At 36.5% G+C, this 21,599-nt stretch overlaps 1 protein-coding gene across 1 annotated transcript in view; it reads left to right on the plus strand.

The window, feature by feature from the left end:
- LOC122789096 (myosin-4-like) overlaps positions 1–21,599 on the plus strand; it is a 232,205-nt gene that overhangs the window by 3,857 nt on the left and 206,749 nt on the right. Inside the window, exons 3-5 of the mRNA XM_044056296.1 lie at positions 15,006–15,221; positions 15,308–15,451; positions 15,531–15,687. Coding sequence (XP_043912231.1) covers positions 15,018–15,221; positions 15,308–15,451; positions 15,531–15,687 — 505 coding nt within the window. The 5' untranslated portion in view covers positions 15,006–15,017. The remainder of the gene's footprint in view (positions 1–15,005; positions 15,222–15,307; positions 15,452–15,530; positions 15,688–21,599) is intronic.

Here is a 21,599-nt window from a genome sequence, read left to right on the forward strand (position 1 = left end):
TCCTGATGCCGTAGGAATTATTTGTAATTTTAAAAACAGTTTAAGGTGTCATTTATTTGCGACTCTTAGCATAGCAACAGTATTAAAACAGAACATACTGGAGGGATAGATTCCTGTCCCAGAGACTTCCCATACTCTGGAATATACTACTACAAAGCTCCTCTTCAAGAAAATCATGTTATACCACATAACTAGCATAAAGAGGATACTGTGACAATGCCAAAATAGAATTTATTTTCCAGGCACATCAAGAGGGCATCACATAGTTTATCACTATATTACAGCAAATTCTACACCTGACATTTTACATTTTGTTCTATTAATAAAATGATTCAAAGCAATAAGATATGAAGTACTGTGCAGGAAGATTGTTATGTGAATAGTGAGTACCATGTTAGCAGCATGGGTTTGCATTTCACCTGTGCATGATTTTTTCCTAGGGTTTTCTGGATTCTTTCCATCTCACTGAAAAGTGCTGCTTGTTTAAACTGCCTGCATATATGATAGCTACCATTGTTCAGACTGTGGCAGAAAGGTCCAAGTGAATAAGCCAAATAAAAAAAAATCACAGAATGCATCAGGACAGAATTTTTTTTCAGAAAAAAACATTTTCTAGAAATAATGACTTCAGATGAGAATTAATACTAGAAACAAAATGAATATAGCTGTATGGAATAAAAAGCAACAAAATTTAGATCAATTATAAACGTATTATAAACGTATTTGTGTTGTGGTAATTGTGGCATATGTATGTATGTGCATGGCTGATGTGGCAGTCTTGTGTCTGCATGGCATATAAATGTTATGCAAACCTTAAACAGTTCTTTGTAGACACACAGTACAATTTTCTGCATGCTGTTTGTATAAATAGATTATGAATTTTAGAACTTGCTTTATCTCATATAAACATAAACAAAACTAACTGAGTGAATACATTTCCAGAAGTTTCTATTCTGTAATGTGTTGCTAAGTATGGCTGCCTTGAGACAGCACAGTGAGTGCCATTGTCACTTCACAGCAAGAGATCCTGTAGCTGGGCTCCTGCCTGGCCTTCTTCTGTGCACAGTCTGTATGCCTTCCCTAAATTCACTATGGTTTTGTTCAGACACTTGGGTTTTCTCCTACATCCTGAAGATATGCAGTAGGTGGATTGTCAGTTCTAAGTTGTTCACAGGTGTGTGTGTGCAGTGTGCTTGGTATATTGAAGATGTGATGGGCAATCTACTTCCATTACCTACTTGCTTAGTAAACTCTGTGGATGACAACAGCTGTTCATAGGGTCACTAAAGGAGCTGCATGCAACTCGACAGTGAAGAGTAGCTATATGATTTACGCTCATCATTATACGAGGAGAGAAAATACTATTTTAAATATGAATTAGTAGTTTATGGTCATGTTATAACTGTTCTTTTGTTTCCATCGATTAAGCTTTTTTGGGTTATATTTGACTGGTTGGAATTTTAATAGATGAAAAATTGCAGATGTTATAACAATTGCAGCTGCAGCTTTTATACACAAATATCACAGTTACAAGAATCCCAATGTAATCATATATCTTTGGATTATACAATTCATATATTTAGCTATACCACCCAGAATTATAAAACTCCCAGCTCCAGTTATATATTCCAAAATGTTGCATAAACCATGTTGTATGTAACCATGAAGTCCACAGGAAACTGATATTTGTAGCTGTAGTCTCAACCATATGTTTGACGTTCTGAAAAGTCAAAAACAACAATATGGCAAAAATCTATGCCTTTGCAGAGGACAAGCCCCCCTCCCTGCACCCTCCACACCTCCTGCAAGTTATATATACCAAATCCGAGATCGCACTAGAGTGGGAAAAAGGGTAAATTCCCGGATTCCCACAGTACTGCAATCTCCACACAAATGCTTATGCAAGTTTAAATCTAAGTTATACAGGAAGCCTACATTCTCCAACAGTTACTTGCATTTTGATAGTTGTCATCTCTACAAGCAGAAACATAGTTTAGTAAATGGCCAAATGGTATGATTAGCTAGAATTATCTCTGAGGATAAAGATCTCCAAGATGAGATAGGGAGTCTGAAGCTTATGCTTCAGGAAAGAGGATATCCAGGATTCTTACTTAATGAGGTACAACAGGAAATTAACGAGGGTAGGAAGTCTAAGTTCCTCCTACTTTTGGGGCATAGACTGCCTGCTAACAAGGATAGCTTGAGTCAAGCAGAGGTAGGTAGAAGTACTGGGACATCTTTACATAACAGTCTGGTGCTCAGATATGTCCAGGAGATTAGTATAATTAAGAAATTTGTTAAAGCAAACTGGAAAATGTTTGATAGTGATCCAGAATTAAGAGAAAATGTGGGGGATGCCCCACATACAAGAGGCGCATTAACGTAAAAGAAAAAACAGAGAAAGCTGTTAATCCTGGGATCAATATAAACTTGGGATTGGTTTAGGGCACTAGAAAATGTGGGGCTTGCAGACAATGTAGTTACATCCATGAAGGGGAGATGGTTAGGTTATCTGGTTTAAATTATACCTTTCATTTCAGACAAAGCTTTAGCTGTAAAAGCACTGGGTTCATATATCTGGCTTTCTGTGATTTTTGCTTTTCTTCTGTGTTGCCAAGACTGAGCATTCTCTGCATAAAAGAATATATAAACACCTTTATTATGTGAGTCAGAAGAAGGAGACTAACACCCTATATAGACGTAAGATATCTTGTCTTGGAACAGGTGTTTCAAAACCCTAGGATGGCCCATGGGAGTATAATACAGAATATAAGGAATTACTTTGGCAGATTCACCTAAATGCCAGGGAAAAAACAGAGTTAAATGATGCCATCTCCATTGCTAGCTCTTTAAAGCTTAGGGTGGACAAGCTGTAATAAAGCTATAAAAACTGATTCCAACATATTTAATATAACATTTTAATATTTTAACTATTGTAACTTTAAAATGTTTTTTTAAGAAGTCTTTTATAACTTCATATGACAGTGCGCATGATGTTTTATATGTTGCTAGTATAGCTATTCATTAGGCTTTTATATGCATAAAATTAATCTATTTCATAATGTTTTTGATAAGTATATAACACATTTATAGCAATAATTTTATTTTATTTCATTATTTTCGTGGTGATGGGTACTCCTATCTAACTGTGGGAATTAAATCATTTTTAAACTGTCTGGAAACAAGTATTTAAAAAAAAAAACTCTTTCTTTAAATTGTTGTCTCTCCAAGTTTTACTTTGCTTGGTTATATTGTGATTAATTAGAATTATTCAGTGAATGGTTTGATTGGGTAGATACACATTTGGGGATGTATTTTAAGAGGTATGGTACTTGGTGCTTTAGTTCTGATTAAGTCACGTATTTAGGGACAAAACTGCTAAACTCTTTGTTATTTTCTATGGTAATAAATTATTTTTTATGGTAATAAAGTATTTGACACTGTGTGATTTTGGGTGGCCTTTATGAAGTTTTACTACTTTGGTTATTTGCTTTTTTTCTTGACTGATACATTAGTGGTTATTTGCTCAATCATATGAAATTCAACTTTCCCAAGAGCCGATTTTTAAAGGGGACAAATATGTATATATTTATATGTGTATAGATGATATGTAGATGATGTGTGTGTGTGTGTGTGTGTGTGTGTGTGTGTGTGTGTGTGTGTGTGTGTGTGTGTCACTAAGGGAAACTGTTAAATAAATTTGTTAGAATCGGACTGTAAAAAATCATTGAGTTATTCAAAAACAATGTCAATCAATAACAAACAATAATGCAGGAGAATTCAGATATCTTATTTTCTAATGTACATTAGGAGGCAAAAAACCATACACAAAGTTTGTATAGAATTTTGACTAGTTTATTCACAGAGGACACTATTTTTTATACATGTCATTATCAGTTTTGCCCACCTCACTGGCGTGGTCAGTGACAGGGTCTTTACATCATAGTAATTCATAAAAAGTGCTGAATTTGTGTTTTTCAAAAAGTCTTTTTCCCATGAGAATATTACAGCCTTGCAAACACCTGGTCAGTCACGATGACCTCCTGAGGATGTAGCCAATTCAAGGTTCTCTGATTAGTTTGAATACAATAGATGTATGTCTTCCTTAATGCCTTTCTTTGTCTTCCTCGTACCCAGCTGCGTACTATCAGAGATAGCGCGCACAAGGCTACTCTCCTGGTGGAGGCAGGAAAGAGGACACACATGCGAACAGATTTATTATTTTCTAACTTTGCAAAATAATCTTTACTTGAAAGACATGAGCCAGACTGTGTTTGCAAGTTGCCAAGGTCAAATTTCTGATTACACTGCAGCTTGTGCTTCAAGCAATAATATGCAGGTTTATTTCTACTATTATTCTAGTAAGACAGAATTAAATGCATTACATAAACTTTGTTCTTTATTATGGATTTAAGTACATTTATTTCTAACTAAAGCACACATTTCTCTATATATTTGATCACACAACTTATATATGTTTGAATGTTTAAATACACATCTTCCTAAGCAGCACACATTGTAAATATATTTTTCTAGGCAGCATGTATGTAAATATATTTTCTAAGCAGCATGTATAGATTTTTCTAACATTCTCCCTCCTGTTAATGCATTTTATTCTGTTTAAAACATAAACAATATTATTTCATTCCTCAGCCTTTCCCTTTCAAGGGCTTTCAGCTAAGTAAGTCATTGGTTTTATATTTCAGAAAAAGCATCATTTGAAATTAATCTTTTAATTTCAACACTTTGGTAAAGAGTTTCAGTAGCAGATATATCAACAAATTTTTGATTAATCTTTTCATGCAGGGAATTTCACAGTAAACACATGCTCCTATTAGGAGTATACCCACACAAATAGCAATTAAATGTTTAATAGGATGGAACCCCACCCCCCCAAACAGATTCTGGAAAAAGTCCGTCAGTGGGTTTGGGCCTGGTTTAGTCATTGCTGATACTTGCTGAATTACCTCTAGGTGGTCATTGATTTCATGTTGGTTATCTGGAATGTACGCACAGCATTTTTCTTCGTGTACCACCTCTTGCCGCTAGGGTGAAGTAAAGAGCCATTCGATTTTGTAGCACAACAGTTTTTATTGCATTCAGTTCATTAGTCACCAATTCTAGGGTGGAAAAAGTTGCATTGCTCATGACTTTTTGACAGCTTCCTCAGCTCCCAGATCGATTTGACTGCTCCATAGGCTGGTGGCATTCCTGCCCTGGATATAACACTGTTGCCCAAGTTTATATGAGTCAATTTACTTTTGTCTTTCACTGAATTATGGCCTTTTCAACCAGCTTCGATTTTACCAACTGGATTCACAGGGTTTTTTCTCACTGGACCTTCAGATTCTCGAGCTGTTTTCCTTACGTTTCGTATTTTACCCAAAGGTAATTCTGCAGTATGTCTTATTGCTGAAACCAGATAACCCAAAAAAACAACTGCCGGACCAATTCTCAGGTAACCATTTATATGCCTTTTTCCCACAAATAAAATCATTACTTTGGTACTGATGCGTGTTATCCCTGCATGAAACATTTTTCTATTCTTAATAGACAATTGCTTAGTTAAGACTGGATTGTCACATACTGCATTTAATGTAGTTTTCATTGAACTCAGATATGAATCATGGTTAGTATTACAAACAGTACCCCACTTTTGACTTTAATGTAACGTTTATAAGACATTGTTATATTACCATTACTCCAGCCCACCTGGAGGGTATTACTTTTGTAGAGACATACAACTCCTTTTTGTGTGAACAGGTATAAATAAAGCAATTTTGTCCTGTGATTTCACAGTTTCTGTATAAAAAAAACTTTCCAAAGTCTTATTTTATCCCCAGAGGGACAGAGGACGTTAAAGTCTATTATATTTTGTTGGTATAGCTGTACAAACTCAGCAATTTGAAATGTGCATAGTTTCTGTATACACTTGCTTCATGGCCAGGTACGTGTTGAAATTTGGATGTCAGTCTATAAACAGTTCATCACGTCTTCTCACTTTCACTTGTGTGGTTGAGTGCAGGGAAAAACCACAATAAGAGAAAAATTGTCACACTTATAGTTAACAAATACATAGTTAAAATAATTATGCAATAGTTCTTGGGTTGCTCTGCTTTTTTGTCTTCTTTACTCTTGGCCATTTTGCCCTTGTGTATCAGTCACAAAGTTTTTATTCAGCTGAAAGTTCTTTTGTCTGAAAAAGAGTTAAACTGCAAAACAGATTTATTCATAACAGTTTCTTTATTTAATTAGCTAGTGAACTGTCAGCCTCCAGCCCTGCAGGCATGAGAGCTTTTTACTGAGGCACATAATATGCCCTTCCAAATACTACTTTAAAGGGGATCAAACCCTTTACATTTGTTACTATTTTCATGCTCAGCAATGCTAGAGGTAAACAGCAAATCCAATTCTTCTGAGTCTTACTCATCAACTTTCTTAACTTGTTTTTTTTTTTTTTTTAAATCCCATTGTACCACTCCACCAGTCCTGCTGACTGTGGGTGGTAAGCACAGTGATTCCTTAAGGAAAAGCTTCTACCCATTTTGAAAACATATCTATGATCACTAAACAGTATTTCTTTCCTTCACATTTATTCAACTCTATGAAGTCCATACAAATAGTATGGAATGGATATGGTGGTGTAGGGAAACTTCCTTGCTTGTTTTAAATGCTCCTTGTGCATGGTGCTTGTTACAAGTATGACAAGCTGCACAAAATTTTATTGTATAATTTATGTATCCATATGTTTGGAATATTTTATTTACTAACTGTACCATCCCCCCTGTTGAGACATGGCTCTGCCCATGGCTCAACAAAGCTGCATATCTAAATAAATTAGACGGTAATATTGTTTTTTTCCTTTGGAAATGTACAGTCCATTCTTAAAAATTGCACCTTGTTTTACCCAGTTTTGTTTTTCTGCTTTTGTAGTAAGAGTTTGCATTATTTTTAACATGTCTAAATCTAAAATCTTAAAGGGTTGTAATTTTTCATTTAAAATAAAGTTTCTGAGTCTGAGGCTGCTTGCTTTGCAGCTGCATCAGCTCGTGCATTACCTTTGAAATTTTATCCTATTGTTTTGTATGAGCTACACATTTACAAATAGCTACTTTGGTAGGCAACTGAATAGATTCTAATAGCTCCAAAATAAATTGCGCATGATTAATAGGTTTTCACTGGATGTAATCATCCCTCTATTTTTTATTATTGTGCAAACACATGCACTGTAGAAAAAGCATACTGATTATCAGTATATATGTTTACTTTTTGCCTTTTACTAAAATACATGCTCCTGTCAAAACTACCAGTTCTGCTGCTTGAGCATACAAGTTGTGTGGCAAAGTTTGTGCTTTTAAATTTTTAGTGTCTGTAACTACTGCATACCCCACCAGATTTTTCCTGTAGGACCCCTTCTGCATGAGCCATTCACGTAATATGTCACCTCAGCATTATCCAAGGGCATATCTGTAAGATCTTGTCTAGGTAAAGCTAACTGTTTATATGAGGTTGACTCAGCAGTATGGTCATACATGAAAGATGTCTAGCAGGAGAAAGGTATGCAACTTTTCTTGTGGCAGAATTATTGCAACTGCATGAGGCATTCTCAATGTGAGAGGGTGGAATAACACCATTGAGGCTGAAGCCTGTACTGCCATTGCTGCTGAAACTACTGCTTGTACACAGTGAGGCAAAGATTGCACCACTGGGTCTAACTGTAATGAATAGTAAGCTATGGGGCATTGCTTATCCCCATGTTGTTGCTTTAATACTGATGTCATGTACCATTGCTTACAATCTATGGTCTAAAAAAAACGTTTGTGATAACTTGGAAGTCTTAAAACTAATGAAGAAGCTATTAACTGCTTCAACCTGCAGAAAGCCATTTCTGCTTTTGTTTTTCATTGTAAAATAATTTGGTACCCAGTTCCAACAAAAATTAGTTGTACCTAGGAAAGACATTATTTCTTTTTTAGTTGTTGGTTTGGGTGCTTGCAAAATTGCTGTTTTTTTCCCCTTTTTTCTTTCCCACTATTTAGTATTTTGCCTTTACTGAATATCACATATTCCAGGTATCTAACCTGTGTTTTTTTCCCAAAGTTTGTAACTTACTCTTGTTTACTTTGTGTCCTTGTATTACTAAAAATTTTAACAATGCTACTGTATTCACCCTGCACTGCTGCTGGGTGCTGCTAGCAAGATGTCATTTACATAAAGTAAAATTTGACTACTTTCTGGTGGGGTAGACCCTGCCAGATTGCTAGCCATTTTTTTGTGCAAATATTATTGGGCTCTCACAATATCCCTGTGGTAGTCGAGTATATGTATACCTTTTACCCTGAAATGTAAATGCAAACCAATATTGACTATCAGGATGTATAGGTATTGAAAAGAAAGCATTGCTTATATCTACCACAGTAAAATACTTTTGTTGTGGCTTTAAATAATTTAACAAGGTATGTGGGTCTGGCACCGTAGGTGCTTTAGGTATTACTGCATTATTCACAGCTTATAAATCTTGTACCATCTGCCATTCCCCGTTTGCTTTTTTAACAGGAAATAGGGGTGTATCACATGGTGAATCAGGAGATTTTACCAGTACTCCTTTTTTGAGTAATGCTGCTTATTATAGGCTTAATTTTTACTTTTGCATTCTTTTCCAAAATGTATTGTTTTTTTTCTGTGGTTTAAAAGCTGACTTTGGGGTAATTGTAACTGGTCCTGCTGCTTGAATAAGCCCTACATTTAACTTGCCTGTTGACCACAGAGTTGTTGGAATTTTACACAAGACCTTTTCTTTTTCTTTTAATAAAAATGCTAATCAGCTGTCCTTACTAGATTGCAAGTGTACAGCTGTATGTGTCTGTGTCAACCAATTCAGTTTTGTTTTTATATCCCTTGTCCTGACATTTTTAAATCAGTCTGTTTTCCCATTTTGTTACCTTTTTTTTCTAAGTCTGCCCATTTAAAACTTTTGTTTTTTGTCAAGCTGACATGTGGCAGTCTATTGGACTTATACAATCTCATGAACTCCTGAGGTAATGAACAGCTTACTACACTGTTTCCCTCAGTATCCCAGCATAAAGTTTGTAATATTAATTTGTCAGCAGGATTTTTACTTATATTTTTATTAGGTCCTGGTGTGCTACAGTAGTATGGAGTACAATGTAACAAGTGCTGCTGATCAGTGTCAAGGGAGGGTACCTTACTGATGGCTACGTTTATCAGTTCTTTGGTTACTGCCCTGGACCAATCATAACTAGGTCCTGGCTGTACCAATAATAGGCTTCACCCTCTGATCACACCACAAGAGCATTCACTTGTCTTTGTGCTTCCATACCCTGCATGGTAGGAACTACTGCTATGCCAAATATCTGCACAAGGTCTTTTCCCAGTAAGTTTACTGGATATTTTTGCAGAAACTACAATTTTACTTTTCTGAGTCATACCTGAAACAGGGTCAGTTATTGCTATATTATGGGAAAGTGGTTCCCTGTATAGCTGTCCATTTGCTGCTTTTACTAATATATAATCAGGTGATTTAGAATGTTTTGGTAACTTGGAGGGGTATATCAAAGTCCGTGACGCTCCTGAGTCACACAGGAATTTGACCTTTCTTCCCTCCACCAGAAGTGTTACTTCTGGTTTTGTATTTGCTAGGTAGAGCTCCAGGCTCAACAATACTAAATCTAAAATTTTATTTTCATTTTTATTCTTTACATCTGTTTGTACTTCCTCTATTCCCTCTACTACATTCACATTTTCTTTTTGTTTATTAACCTTTCCTGATGATTTTTGGTTATTATCACTATTATATAGTCAGTCCACATCTCCTTTATCTTCTGTTATTGCTTTCTTATTTTGTTTATAGTCCCTAGCTAGATGCCTTTTTACCTGACTGTAATACAAATACTTCAGCTCCGTCTTCAGCAGTGAAGACTTGTGCCTTTTTTTTTCTTTTTACTATTAAGGTGTCTTTCAGTACGTCTAGCATACTCAAGTAAGGCTTGCAGCCTGCTTGTTCAGTGATTTGTCATATGCCTTGTAATAAAACTACTAACAGAGGCAATGCAACCTTTTAAAAATGTATATATATATATTTTTTTTTTTTAATTGTTATTTTAAGCATTTTAATAATCTAGCATAATATCCATCTACTGTCTCATTTTCCTGTTGTAGGCATTAATTAATGCAAGTCCAGTCTACTCTAAGTTTTCATTTTTCAGAGATTCTGTCTGTTAAAAATGTTTCTGTTTTTCTTTTGCCTGACGCCCTGCATCAGATTAAAGCTTGTTTAAGGAGTTTAACTAGTGAAAGTTTATCTAGTTTACTATCAAATTTATAGTTGTTAACACATTTTGCAAAATATCTCACATTATCTGCTTACTGTAATTGCATATGCTTCACATTATCCATTAGGGGCGGATCTCGTGATCTCTTAGTGCACTGATTTTCCATGTCTTAAAAAGACTGTTACGTAACCCTTCTCTTGTACCACGTGGTATCTTATTTCCCCATATCCACAGTAGTGTCTAGAATGACTGTTTACTTTGCTTTGTTATTCCCTGATCTATGACTCAAGATACAATACTTCGACTCTCTCTCCCTGCTATCACAAACCTTAGCAATAGCACAGTGTAACCTGGTCCCTGATCTAAAACAAAGACAAAGAGGGAAATTCTTCTTACCTGAGCCTCCTGCTCTTATTGTTTCTCCTTGGGGCCCAGTCTTCCGCTTTTCAGCCACAGATCAGAAAGTGGACAGCCTCTTTACACACAACAATTCAGTCGGAGGTCTTTTCACTTTAAGAAGAACCATTCTTTTCGGCAGCTTCTCCTGCGCAGATTTATTAGCACTTATGCACTCTGTGACCTGCAGCTTACCAAGGGAATTCCGGCACGATTAGGACCAAAATGTTAAATAAATTTGTTAGAATCGGACTGTAAAAATCATTGAGTTATTCAAAAACAATGTCAATCAATAACAAACAATAATGCAGGAGAATTCAGATATCTTATTTTCTAATGTACATTAGGAGGCAAAAAACCATACACAAAGTTTGTATAGAATTTTGACTAGTTTATTCACAGAGGACACTATTTTTTATACATGTCATTATCAGTTTTGCCCACCTCACTGGCGTGGTCAGTGACAGGGTCTTTACATCATAGTAATTCATAAAAGTGCTGAATTTGTGTTTTTCAAAAAGTCTTTTTCCCATGAGAATATTACAGCCTTGCAAACACCTGGTCAGTCACGATGACCTCCTGAGGATGTAGCCAATTCAAGGTTCTCTGATTAGTTTGAATACAATAGATGTATGTCTTCCTTAATGCCTTTCTTTGTCTTCCTCGTACCCAGCTGCGTACTATCAGAGATAGCGCGCACAAGGCTACTCTCCTGGTGGAGGCAGGAAAGAGGACACACATGCGAACAGATTTATTATTTTCTAACTTTGCAAAATAATCTTTACTTGAAAGACATGAGCCAGACTGTGTTTGCAAGTTGCCAAGGTCAAATTTCTGATTACACTGCAGCTTGTGCTTCAAGCAATAATATGCAGGTTTATTTCTACTATTATTCTAGTAAGACAGAATTAAATGCATTACATAAACTTTGTTCTTTATTATGGATTTAAGTACATTTATTTCTAACTAAAGCACACATTTCTCTATATATTTGATCACACAACTTATATATGTTTGAATGTTTAAATACACATCTTCCTAAGCAGCACACATTGTAAATATATTTTTCTAGGCAGCATGTATGTAAATATATTTTCTAAGCAGCATGTATAGATTTTTCTAACAGAAACTGACTAGACTTAAAAGGGCCCACAAGGGCAGCTAGCCTAGTATTACCTATGAGCCTATGAACCTATGACTGGGTTCTCTCATTTAGCAGATTTGCTATCCAGAGGGAAATACAGGGGTTTACATATAGTTTGATTAACTTGTTGATAAAGCCAGTGTGTGGGATGGTATCAAAGGCCTTGCACAGGTTCTGGTAGGCAGTGTGAAGAGATATGCCTGAATGTAATATACCAGTGACATGTTCAAAGAAGCCACCAGATCGAGGAGGCAGGATCTGACTTTAACAAACCCAAACTGGCATGTTTCCAAGGCCTGTAGACTGCCTACGTCCTTGTTAATAAGTTCCATAATGATATCTTCCAATGATTTGCAGATAAGGCTGGTGAGATTTATAGGTCTATAGTTTCATGGATAAGTAGTGATCACATTTCAGGAGTGGGATGACTACTGTGGTTCTGTATTTCTCTGGCATCAATCCAGTGGAGAGGCTGAGGTTGAATAAGATTAGTTGTGAGTCACCCAAACAATGTCTAGTGTTGACAAGAAGGCAGTCTGGCACATTATCGGGACTGAAAGAACAAGTAATTTTGGCCTTGGAATCCTAATCCTCTGTTTCATCAATGTACTGGCTACTGTAGGGAGGAGTCATGTGTGAGATTGCTATGTCTAATTTCCAGCTGTCGAATTTCTCTAACATCTTCTTGGCTATGTTTGATAACAGCTCACTGGTCTCCTCTGACATACAGCACAACATGTATCTGGTTTCCTAATTGGTGACAACCCTTTTCACATTCTCTCACATCTTGCTAAAGCTTATGCCTATGACCAGTTTCATGGTAATCTTGTCTCCCTTTTCTCACTTGACAAGACTTAGTCCCTTGATGACTCAGCCTCCAGTAAATCCCTCTTCTCATAGTGGGTTCTCACCTCCGTCAAGTCCTGCCCCATGTAGGGTTGCAATCTTTTAAATGGGCCAAAGTGGGACATGAGGTGTGGCCAATATGACACACTGGCCACACCCTCTACCATGACATCACCACAGGAATGGTGAAGGAGCTGCATCTATGGGTACAGCAGTATGAAGTTATTACAGCAAACTGAAATCTCACAAACCATTTAAATTATGCAGCTTTAACAGTAAAAGTGAAGCATTACTGCAAAAACACATGCATTATGCAGCTGTAACAGTAAGTAAACTTTACAGAAAAAAAAATACTGCTCATATTAAAATAACAATTACGTTTATTTAAAAAAGAAAAAAACTCTTAAATTCTACATAGTACACTAACCATGACTACTCTGATAGAAATTAACCTATAGCACTAATTTACCCAGCGCAACGATTAAACAAAGAACAGGCCCAACAGCAGTATGGCCATATTCGCATTATACACAAAGCAGTACATTTTAAACTTATTAAAGACAATGTTAAAAATAAAATAAACACATTTCCACTTATAAAAGCAAACTGTCTTAAAACAGCCACAAGAACATGTACCAAGTAGAATACCAAATGCCCTACATTTAGCTATGAACATTTCCCTGTAAAAAATAAAACGTTATACACACACACATTTTCACTTAAGTAGTTCTTGCAAGTATCTAAACAACCACTATAAAAAATACCCAAAGTAGTATATCTTAACTTCTGGAAGACAGCATTAAAAAAACTAAATTACACACATTCCCATCCAAAAAGTGCAAACTGTCCCAAAACATTTCCATTTGTAAATGCAAAGTCTCCTAAAACAGCCACAATAACATTAGAAATATATCAAGTACACTACATTTATCCATGCAGATTGCCACCATCAGAAATAAAAAACAAAACTTCTATACATGCATTTTTAACCTTTAAAAATTACTTCCAAATCATCCCAAAACAATCATAGCAATTACAGATTAAATTATATATATATATATATATATATATATATATATATATATATACATATAGTATATAACACACACACACACACACACACACACACACACACACACACACACACACACACACACACACACACTTTTTGTACCTTTAAAAACTACTACTTGCAAATCTCAAAATAACCACTACACAAATGTATATACTGTACAGTGTACCCATTTACCTTGAAACATTAAAAAATTAAAAATTTAAATAAAACACAATATTCCCATTTTTTAAAAAGCTAGAGCCATAAAATACTACTTATACTTACTCACCAGATGGCTGGCTGGCTGCTGGAGTGGCTAGCTGGCTGGCTGGTTGCTGGAGTGACTAGCTGGCAGGATAGATGGCTGCTGGAGTGGCTGGATGGATGGATGGATGGATGGATGGATGGATGGATGGATGGATGGATGGATGGATGGATGGATACTGGAGCATCCGGATGGATGGTTGAGTGGCAATCTGGCTGGCTGGCTCTGCTACTGATTATGTTGTTAGAAAAAAAAAAAGACAAATCTCAGTCTTTGTTTCTTTAGTGGCTATAGAAGGGCCTATAATAAACCGCTCTATATATGCAATCATTGTAGGGCTCTTCCTTCCCCAATCCATGGCCCTTCATGAACTCCAGCCAATTGCTGCATGATTTACAACACCCGGACCTAACAGGAAATAACTCCATCTGCAGGTCCAGGTTGGTGACATACCTAAATTGCTGTGGAAGACTGGGAAGTAATTGCAGCTTTTCCGTGGCGAATCAGTGAGATCGAAAAACAGGACTTTTCAAGTCCCACTGCTTTGCACAGTGGGCAATAGGCTAAGGTAGCATAACCCATGAGTGTCCTACTGATAATGGGAAGGGTGGCAACGTAGCCCCATGCCACGGTCCTTCCTGTCTGCAACCTTGCATTTCCAGTCCCACTGTCCTAGCCTTCCTCACTTTCTGTGATGATTTTTCAAGTCCCAATGATGTACCTAATCTGTGTCTCATAATTCCTACAACCCTTTTCCATTCTTCTGCCCCTGTCACTCTCTGTCTCTCTCATCTCAATGAGTTAACTGTTTCTGTCCACTTCTATCTTGCTCTGATATAAAGAATAATTTCACAGCATTCATTTCATTTAGATGACGTAAATGGCTAGAAGGCTAGACAAAGCATGTGAAATAAATGTTTCTCCTTATTATATATTATGTTGACATGCCTCTTTTGTATGCATTCTAAAGTAATGAGCATAAAATATATATCCTTTGTGTTTCCACAGTGAGCTGCAACCATGAGTTCAGATGCAGAAATGGAAATATTTGGCGTTGCTGCCCCCTTTCTCCGAAAATCAGAGAAAGAAAGAATTGAAGCCCAGAATCGTCCTTTTGATGCAAAATCAGCCACTTTTGTTATAGATGACAAAGTAGCATATGTTAAAGGTGCTATTCAAAGCAAGGAGGGTGGCAAAGTCACTGTTAAAACAGTGGGTGGCCAAGTAAGTTTATAATTTTTCCAGTGTCCTAAAATTCTAACCCTATCAATATTCTCAAATATTACTGAATAATTTTTCTTCATTTACAGACTGTAACAGTTAAGGAAGATCAAGTCTTTCCACAGAACCCTCCCAAGTTTGATAAAATCGAAGACATGGCCATGTTAACACACTTACATGAGCCAGGTGTGCTGTATAACCTCAAAGATCGTTATGCAGCCTGGATGATCTATGTAAGTAAAATAACAAACGTCATATGCAATTTTATTTAAAAAGACTATGCCTCAAACTACTGTTTGGTTTCCTTTTCAGACCTATTCTGGCCTTTTCTGTGTCACTGTTAACCCTTACAAGTGGTTGCCAGTGTACAACCCAGAAGTGGTTGGTGGGTACAGAGGAAAGAAGCGTCAGGAAGCCCCTCCCCACATCTTCTCCATCTCTGACAATGCATATCAGTTCATGTTAACTGGTAAGTTACCCGGCAGTGTTAAAGAATGCAGTTACACAAATATGTCTAAATATTAATTCACTTTCAGTATCTGCTTTATTTAATTCATGGGCACGAGGAGCCTGAATTTATCCAGACCATTTACAGGTATAACGTAGGCATCAGTCCTGGATGAAAAGTCATTGTGTCTCTTTACTTACACACACAGACACACACACACACACACACACACACACACGCACACACACACACACACACACACACACACACACACGCACACACGCACACACTCACACACACACACACACACACACACACACACACACACACACACACACACACACACACACACACGCACACACGCACACACGCACACACGCACACACACACACACACACACACACATGCACTTTATATCTTTGGTAAATGGGGGGAAAACAGGCCTCCAGGTGAAATTTCCCATAAAAAAGCCACTCCTTTCAAGAACCATACTGGAGAACCAAGTACTATAAAGCAGCAGTACTAACTGCACACCTGAAGAAATTAAGGACACAGTATGTTTTTTGTTGCATTGCAACAGACGTAACTTCTAAACTGATCCATATTCTGAGCTGGCTCTATGAAATAATCTCTTTATGGTATATTTTTGAAATGCCAAAAATATGTGCTTTCAAACAAAAACAAAATGGTGTTTCAGTCATAACCTTTTCATCTTCGAGTCAGTATACTGATTTAAAATAATAAGTCATCAAGCACTGTTGAGGACATGCACACATTATCACTGAATTGTGATTTTAGAAAGTTCTACCAAAGATAGCCACACCTGTAAAACGTCTTATGCAATATGAAAGAAATGCAGTTCTGTTCACAGGAAATGCTGATAGTTGTTATCAAACATTATGTGTTATGAGGCCATGAACATTAAAGGTTCGTGACTGCAGTCATACCACACCATTCCAGTGGGTATTTTCATTTGGGTCACTGGATATGTTGATCATGAGTAAGTACCTAAAGTAAATATTCGAAGTGATTGATGTAATACATCTGATGGCTTGTTACTTGTTGGGTAGGTTTCTGTAGTAAAGCAGGCATTCCTTTCATGTTTATGACTTATGAAGGGCTGAATATCACTGAACAAACATGACTCTGATATCTTGAGTAAACATATGACAGGAGAAGGTATCTGATGCATCTGTTATGACCATCTGTATGATATCTGCAACAGTTCTCTGACAAAGTGAGCAAATATCTGATTTGAAGCACATTCACTGTGCTTGATATCAGGATCAAGTGTTTGACTTCAGGTTCGTGTTTTGATATCAGAATCATATCTGATGTCAGGATTATTTTTATGATGTCAGAGATGGTTTACTATCAAAATGTGGAAAATCAAAACAATTTTCCACGTTTTGATCAAATTAGTTTTTCGAATTTGGTAATACAGAATTACCAAAATGTCAGAAATAGTAACCACAAAATCGACATTCTAACACCGGAAGTTCCAATGTCAAAAGTCCATGTTACTGGTAAAGTTTTTGCAGGGGAGCAAGCCCCCCTGCATAGTATATATTTCAACTCAGAGATCTCACTACAGTGAGGAAGAGGGTAAATTTCCCGATCCCCTCTGTAGTGCGATCTGTTATCAGAACGCTGATCTGACCAAAGAAAGGTAACCTTTTTCCAGTTAGGTAATGGGGATCAAAGACAGCAACGCTGTAAAGGAAGAACAGAGTAAATTGAGGAATCGTGGGAGAATTTTACAAACTGAAAACAGAAGCAGGATAAGCACAAAAAAACAAACAAATGTATTTAGAAGCAGAACAAGAAGGTAAATAAAGAGAGAATTTATGAAAACATTCATCAGGACAAGAATAACGTAGAGAAAGAGGTAAGGAGAAGATGGGAGGTTGGGTAAAATGTCAAGTGCTCTTACTGTGCAGACTAGAATAGTTTATTGTCTCTGACTGCCAAGAGGCAAAGGTAATATAAAATCAGCAGAAAGAGGGAGCGGTCAGAAGAGAAGCCAAATTACAAGCCATGAACTAAATGCTGCCTGGTCAACACTGTATGCAGAAAAAGTAAAGTGCCTGACAAATCTTCACCAAATGGTATTTGACATTGTAAAATGAAGCTTAACATACACACAAAAAGTGCTTCACTTTACCGCCCCTTTATCATTTGTTATTAACTCCATATCCTTCCACGCTGAAAAAAGTTTGTAAATTTGAAATGTTATGAATCTGCTGTCATTTAAGCTCTTTAGGCTATGAAAGTTACAACTAAAAGATGACGAGCTGAATGAATATCTAGTAGACGTCCAATGAGAAGGGTGCCACAAGGGACATTTGAGTGAACATTTCTCAAAAAGGCAGTGCATATTGCTTTCAGTATGCTGTATGAACTGAATGCAGTCTGTGGGGTAAGCTGGATAATCTGTTACTGGACAGTTAGCCAAAGCCCATATGTCTGAGCCCTGGAAGTCAGAATATGTAACCCATTTTAAGTGATTAACCTACCATGAGATTTGGTTTGCTGTCCCTGGATTTAGTTATTAGATGGGGGTGTAGAGGTGCAGCCTACTGCTTGGGGGGAGTCAGCTTGCTTCCATATAAAAATACTTAATATGTTGAGTGCTTCATCTGCAGGCTCGGCAGAATGGATTTCAACCACCTGAATAGTAACAAACCAAAACATATTCACACTCCAGAGATAAACTACTGTAAAACAACAGGACTAATACAGTGAAAAAAAAACTGTCGTGAACAGGACCATGAATGATGTTTTCTGTCTTTTTGTTCAATTTGTTTCGTACATTGTTGCTTAATAGATTCTTGGTGGGCTATTTTTGCATTCATCCCACACATCTCATGGGAAGTTTCAGGGCATATAAAACTGCTACCTTATCATAAACCAAACTTAATCCAATTGCTGTTATGTAAACACATTCGACTTAGCCAGGTCCTACTTACCTTAGAAATAAAATGCAGTTCATTTTCTGATATGTGGCAAACCCATTAACCCTAAAAAGGTCAAAATACTCCTCCATTTCCCACAGCTTTTGCCGTTAACTAAATAAGCTCCATGGCTGGAATGATCACTTTAACCCTGACATCCTTTCTATTACCAAAACATGTTTGAAATCTAGTATGCAAGAAGAACAGATAATCTTGCCTAGCTAAAATGTCATCAGATCAGATTGTCCTTCAAATAAAGCTGGTGGACTATGTAATGTCTACTCTAACCACCTCAGCCTACAGAAATCTAATTACAATACTCCACACTTTGACAAATCTGAATCATTACTAACTACACTGCTTGTTAACTCCTACCCCAAACTCCAATTATCTATTTTATATATATATATATATCCCATTACAACCATCAACAGAAACATTAACATATTAGAAGATATACTCTCTTACTTCTCTACAAATGTTAAAGAGCAAATTACCATAGGAGATGTAAACATAGACTGGCCTGTATTACAATCCCATAAACTCGCATCTAAATAAATTCTGCAGATTAACCTTTTTGGCTTCTAATAACTGATTTAACAAGAACAGACAAAAACACTGGCACAAAAAGCATCACTGACTGGATGATAACCTCAGCCGCATCAAATATACTATCATAAAGTAGCTTCTCAGACTTCTGTAGAGACCATCACCCAATCTGTGGTACTTGGGGATGGTACAAAAATTCTAAAACCATTACCTTTCATAGATTTATAGATTTCATAGACATTATGATACAAATAAGTCTTTTAGCCATTCACACCTTGCCAGTATCCTCACTCATGTCACACCTCCTTTCTTCAGGAGAACCATACCAGTCAATTCCAGAATAAATTTGTAGCTACCCATCCAGTCAATTGGATCTGGTTCACCAGTACTCCTTAAAGACATCCTCAACAACCGATGTAGGCAGTGTAACTGACAGCCACTTAAACTCCTTATCTTTGATGAAGCAATTACCTACTTCTGCAAAACATTCCTGTCTATATTTAACTCCATAGCTCCACAATGCAAGAGAAAAGTCAAACATACAGCTGTCCCCTGGACAGCAAGAAAAACACAACAACTTTGTTAAACAGACAGAAAGCATGGAACAATGGAAAATCCAATGAAATTTAATTCACTGAAAACTTATAAAACTTTTAGGAATCGTGTTGATTCCCTACTGCATAGGAGCAAACTGGCATACACCTTACAACAATCCAAACACAAACCAAAACAATACCAGTTTAGTATAAACACACTACTAAAGCCTGAAAACAACACCCCTAACTCACTTCCTTTACAAACAGACTATGATATTGCTTACTCCATTAACAAACACTTCATAAACACTGCCTACTCAGCTATCATCCAGACCTAGTCCATTCCAAAGACCTCACTAATGGTCTACTTAACGTACAATTAATTAATATAATCCAAATAAAAAGTTACTGCAAAAATTAAAAATTACCAGCCTAGCACCAGATCTTCTACAATCAGAATACCTTTGACTCCATAGCACACCATGTAGACAGTTTAATCGACCAATCAAACGCAGTGCAATATCTCCCAAAACTCCAGAAACAGTCTTTTATAATCTCAACCCATAAGGGTGACATTTAATTTGATCTCTCAATGTATACTCCTATTGCTATTCTATCTTCTATATCAAAAATATTAGAAAATGCATTCAGAATCAATTTCTCATCATCTCAAAAAAAAAAAAAAAAAAAAAAAACCTTGCAAATATCAAACATAGGTCCTTACCTAGGTATAGCTCCTATATAGCATTAATCCATCTCCTAAATGCCGTTAAAACCAAGGCTTTTATAAAGCTTCCATTTTTTTATTTCATCCCAAAACTTTTGACACTGCATTCCAACCCCTAATACTCCAAAGTTTTATAAACATGAACATTAGTCACTGCACCCTGCAATGGTTCCATAGGTACCTCCCTAACAGATTGTAATAAACTGCAAGTTACAAAGTGACCTCAGTTATACTCTAACTTTCAAAGTATTTCAACAACTGTTCCACAAAGCTCAATATTATGACCCATTATATTTAGTATTTTCATCAACAACATTCATACCATAACATTTTATTTGGATTTGTTTAATGGGATGGCCCATCTGAAGATTGCCCCTTTTCAGCACTGGCCCAGGGTGAAAAACTCGGGTCTATATTATAACACTGAAGCGGCTCTGCCCCCCACACCCCCTAACTAAATATACCAACTTCGAGATTGCACTACAGTGGAGAAAAGGGCAACACTGTGTAGTTGGCCAACTACACCTTTGCCCTGAAAAGTATTCATTAAATCGCTTAAATGCGTTTCGATGAATATGTGTCGCTCATTTGGTGTTCGATATTACGTTTCAACATTGTAATATAGACCCAAAAAACTCCACATACAGAATACATATAGACACACAAATAATATGGAAAATATAAATTTGCATACAGTTAGAGTCCTTAAATACAGAGAGTTTTTACAGTTTTACATATGAGGCTAAACTAGTTCAATATGCAGATGCTCCATTCCTACTCTTAACCAATTACAACTTTCTACCCCCAAAATGTCCACAAACCAGTTAGAACACTGGCAAAATCAAATCACAACTCCTTCTAATTTTTTTTCTGAATATGTAACCTCTATCAAACAAATCTCCGACTTTTGCACTACATATATCAGCAATACCTTCATCAAGAAAGTTACTCGTACAAAACTCCTAGGAGTCATCATAGACAACAAACTCTGCTTTGGTAAATACATAGAGCATACCATATCAAAAACTCTTTTTTTAATTTTAACAAATCTTTTGGGTTTCTAACACTGTGACGGGAATTAAGCCCATTCCTAAGTCAAAGTACGATTAAAGTTCATGAAATTAGTATTGTTTCAATCTTTGATGTCAGCCCAAAGTGCTCTTCACA

The sequence above is a fragment of the Protopterus annectens genome, chromosome 14.part0 (assembly GCF_019279795.1).
Source record: "Protopterus annectens isolate FY-2018-M chromosome 14.part0, PAN1.0, whole genome shotgun sequence".
Lineage (NCBI taxonomy): Eukaryota > Metazoa > Chordata > Ceratodontiformes > Protopteridae > Protopterus > Protopterus annectens.